The sequence below is a fragment of the Agrilus planipennis genome, unplaced genomic scaffold (genome assembly GCF_000699045.2).
Source record: "Agrilus planipennis isolate EAB-ADULT unplaced genomic scaffold, Apla_2.0 scaffold30, whole genome shotgun sequence".
In the NCBI taxonomy this organism is placed as follows: domain Eukaryota; kingdom Metazoa; phylum Arthropoda; class Insecta; order Coleoptera; family Buprestidae; genus Agrilus; species Agrilus planipennis.
Genome location: NW_020438923.1, coordinates 831,119 through 834,278, shown reverse-complemented (window position 1 = coordinate 834,278; position 3,160 = coordinate 831,119). Strand labels below are relative to the sequence as shown.

The window sequence follows — 3,160 nt, the reverse complement described above, 5'->3', positions numbered from 1 at the left end:
CGTCCTTCTCGCTCGGCTCTTAGACCACGTGGAGCAAAACAACCTTCTCCCTGATTTTCAACACGGTTTCCGCAGGCAACACGGCACCGGACACCAACTTCTTCGTGTTACTGAACACATCTCCGACAACCTCAACAAGCGGCGTCACACTTCCATGCTCCTTCTTGACGTCCAACAAGCCTTCGACCGAGTCTGGCACGAAGGTCTTATTTCCAAACTCATCGCCCTTAACATCCCACACTTTCTAGTTGGGGTTATCAGGTCCTTCCTCACAGACAGAAGCCTTCGGGTCCGCGTTGGCTCTGCTCTTTCTGCCAGTAAACCCGTCACAGCCGGTGTCCCACAAGGCTCCAAACTATCCCCTATTCTGTTTAACCTGTTTTGCGCGGACATCCCCTCCCACACTTCAATTCTGACTGCCCTGTACGCTGATGACATTGCTATCATAAACTCTTCAAGTACCATTCTCCAATGCACAGCAAGAATCAATAGGTTTCTCCCCCAGCTCCTAAACTGGTATCGGAAATGGAAACTTTCCATTAACGAGACCAAATCGGAAGCAATTTTCTTTTCCCGTAGGCTCCGAAAACCTCCCTCCATTATTGTCAACAACCGCCCAATCAAATGGAGCACCTCTGTCACGTACCTTGGCGTCGTTTTAGACAGATGCCTAAACTGGCGGCCCCACATTAAAGCGACACGCAACAAGGCTCTGGGTGCATTCATCGCACTTAAACCTTTCTTTCGAAACAACACCATCTCCCAACAGACCAAAATCCGTGCGTTTAACGCAATTATCAGGAGCATTTGCTCCTATGCCATTCCCGTCTGGGGCTGCGCCCTTCCCCATCGCCTAAAACCTTTACAAGGTACATACATGCGGATTCTTCGCTCCGCACTTAACTACCCGTGGTTCGTCAGAAACACCCAAATTCTGATTGAAACCGGACTACCTTCTCTCCCCGAGGCTGCAATCACATTCGCGGCAAATCTTCGGGCCTCAGTGTCAGGCCACCCAAACCCCACCATCTCGGCACTCTCCAACTTCGCACCGAAACCCAACGACCGCTTCAGAAGGCCCTGTCACCTTCTACAATGAGCCGCCCTCTCCCGCTCAATTTAATTCCTAGTTTCGCTTTTTAGCGCGAGTGTCCACCCACCACATCAGAGGTGGACCACCTACTCCCGATTACTCCCCAATACTCCCGTCCACCAACACTTTTAGCCGATTTCCCATCTCAACCCTATCCCTAATCCCCAGCTTTCCACTTGTCTCCCGGGGATGAAGAGCCCACAGGGTTTATCTCCCCGCTCGAGGAGGGGTTTTAGTCGGTAAAAATCCGACACTACCCCCCTTCAGGGGGTGTCTTTTGAAGATTTCCCCTCCTCGAGCATAATCTAAACAAAAAAAAAAAAAAACCTCTGCCGACGGCTTTACTCAATCAAATAGCAGTCAAACATAAAGTCTTCGTCTTCGTCGTCGTCCACGGACGCAGAGTCCGAGCCTGACACTGCCGGCCAAGGCACCACAGCTCCTCCCCCAATATCCATCCGCCTAAAGTCCATTTGGCCCAAAATTCTCCGTGGCAAGGAAAGCCACGATATCTCCGCCCGACCGGCAGTCAACACCAGCGACTCCATCAGAGTTTCTCCCAACTCTGTGGAGGTCTTCCGCCGCCTTACCTCTCTCCTCGACTAATCAAACGTCGAGTTCTCAACCATATCTTTTCGACAACTACCCACCGGGGATAACTTTCTAAAAGTTGACCCTGGTGTATGAAAAATTGAAGACTGGATAGTCGGTCGGAACATAACACATTGAAAGGTCCTCTAGTTCTCCTCACTCCTCAAAATCAAATAAAAAAGAAAATTAAAATAATTAATACGATTACACGTCAGTTTTATTCACGACTACCGAGTTTCCCAAATTACTGACCCCGACGTGATTAACTTTGTTCGGAAAACGTAGTGTATTAAAAAAAAATAGAACAAAAATCGTGAAAAGTGCGGAACAATGAGTATCAACGGTGAAAACAGTGCCATGTCTGCGTCAAACAATCACGCGTCAGCAGTGGTAAAGTTACCCGATTTTTGGCCCAAAAGGATAGCCTTATGGTTCACTCAAGTGGAGGTTGTATTTTCGTTAAATTGGATAACCAAGAATGACACAAAGTACATTCACATCGTCAGCCAGTTAAGCCCTCAATACTTGGACGAAATCGAGGACATTCTTATGCATCCACCAGCAGAAAATAAGTATGAGACCATCAAGGCGGTGCTTATTAAACGATTATCCGACTCGGATACAGCCAAAGCACGACAGCTTCTCGAAAGGGAAGAAATTGGCGATAGAACACCGGGTCAGTTTTGGCGGCATATGAAAAAGCTTGCCAATAATAAACTGCAAGACGATCTACTGATTGAACTATGGAAGAGCAGACTGCCCATTCGAACCCAGGAAGTGATAGCTGCCCTGGATCAAACGGATGGCGAAAAACTAGCTGAAATCGCTGACCGGATTCATGACGTGTCGCCAACGCATAACCGAGTAGTCGCTGCAATCTCCCTCAATATGCGACCAATTTACGAAGATAATTGAAAGGATGGAAGCGATGCAGCTAGAGGTTATAAGTGCTATAACGAAAAATAGCACGCCGAATCGCAGTAGATCCCGCTCCAGATCCCAGAGGAATAACCGGGGTCGCAGCAACAGCCGTCGTCAATTCGCGACTTGTTGGTACCATTATAAATTTGGTGCCAATTGCCGACCTGAGAAATGCGTACCACCGTGTAATTTCAAAAGGGCGGAAAACTAGATGGGCCGTCTGTGTGCGCGGCGGTCGACGGTCCCAAAAACGGCCGCATTTTCGTTACCGATAAAGACACCAAAATGCAGTTTTTAATCGATACCGGCGCAGATGTGTGTGTGTACCCGCGATCTAAAATAGGTGGTCGTGCAATAAAGTGTCAATACGAGCTTTTCGCCGCAAACGGAACTCGCATTGCCACATAAGAAGTGCAAACAAGGTTGTGGTATCAATAAAAACAATTATTGGTAAAACGAGATACCACCATTTGCATGCCGAGTACCCTGAATTAACCAGACCTGCAGTATTTCGTCGAGACCTGGTAAAACATGGAACAGAACATCACATTGAAA

General features: G+C 47.9%; 1 protein-coding gene across 1 annotated transcript; it reads left to right on the top strand.

The window, feature by feature from the left end:
• The first annotated feature begins 2,014 nt into the window (after nt 1-2,014).
• Nucleotides 2,015-2,599, top strand: LOC108737508. The gene has a single exon (XM_018470380.2). The coding sequence runs from the start codon at nt 2,015-2,017 to the stop codon at nt 2,597-2,599; it is 585 nt and encodes a 194-aa protein (XP_018325882.2).
• Nucleotides 2,600-3,160: the final 561 nt, after the last annotated feature.

Coding starts and splice junctions, on each gene's coding strand:
- LOC108737508 (XM_018470380.2), top strand. CDS start 2,015: ATGAGTATCAACGGTGAAAACAGTGCCATGTCTGCGTCAAACAATCAC.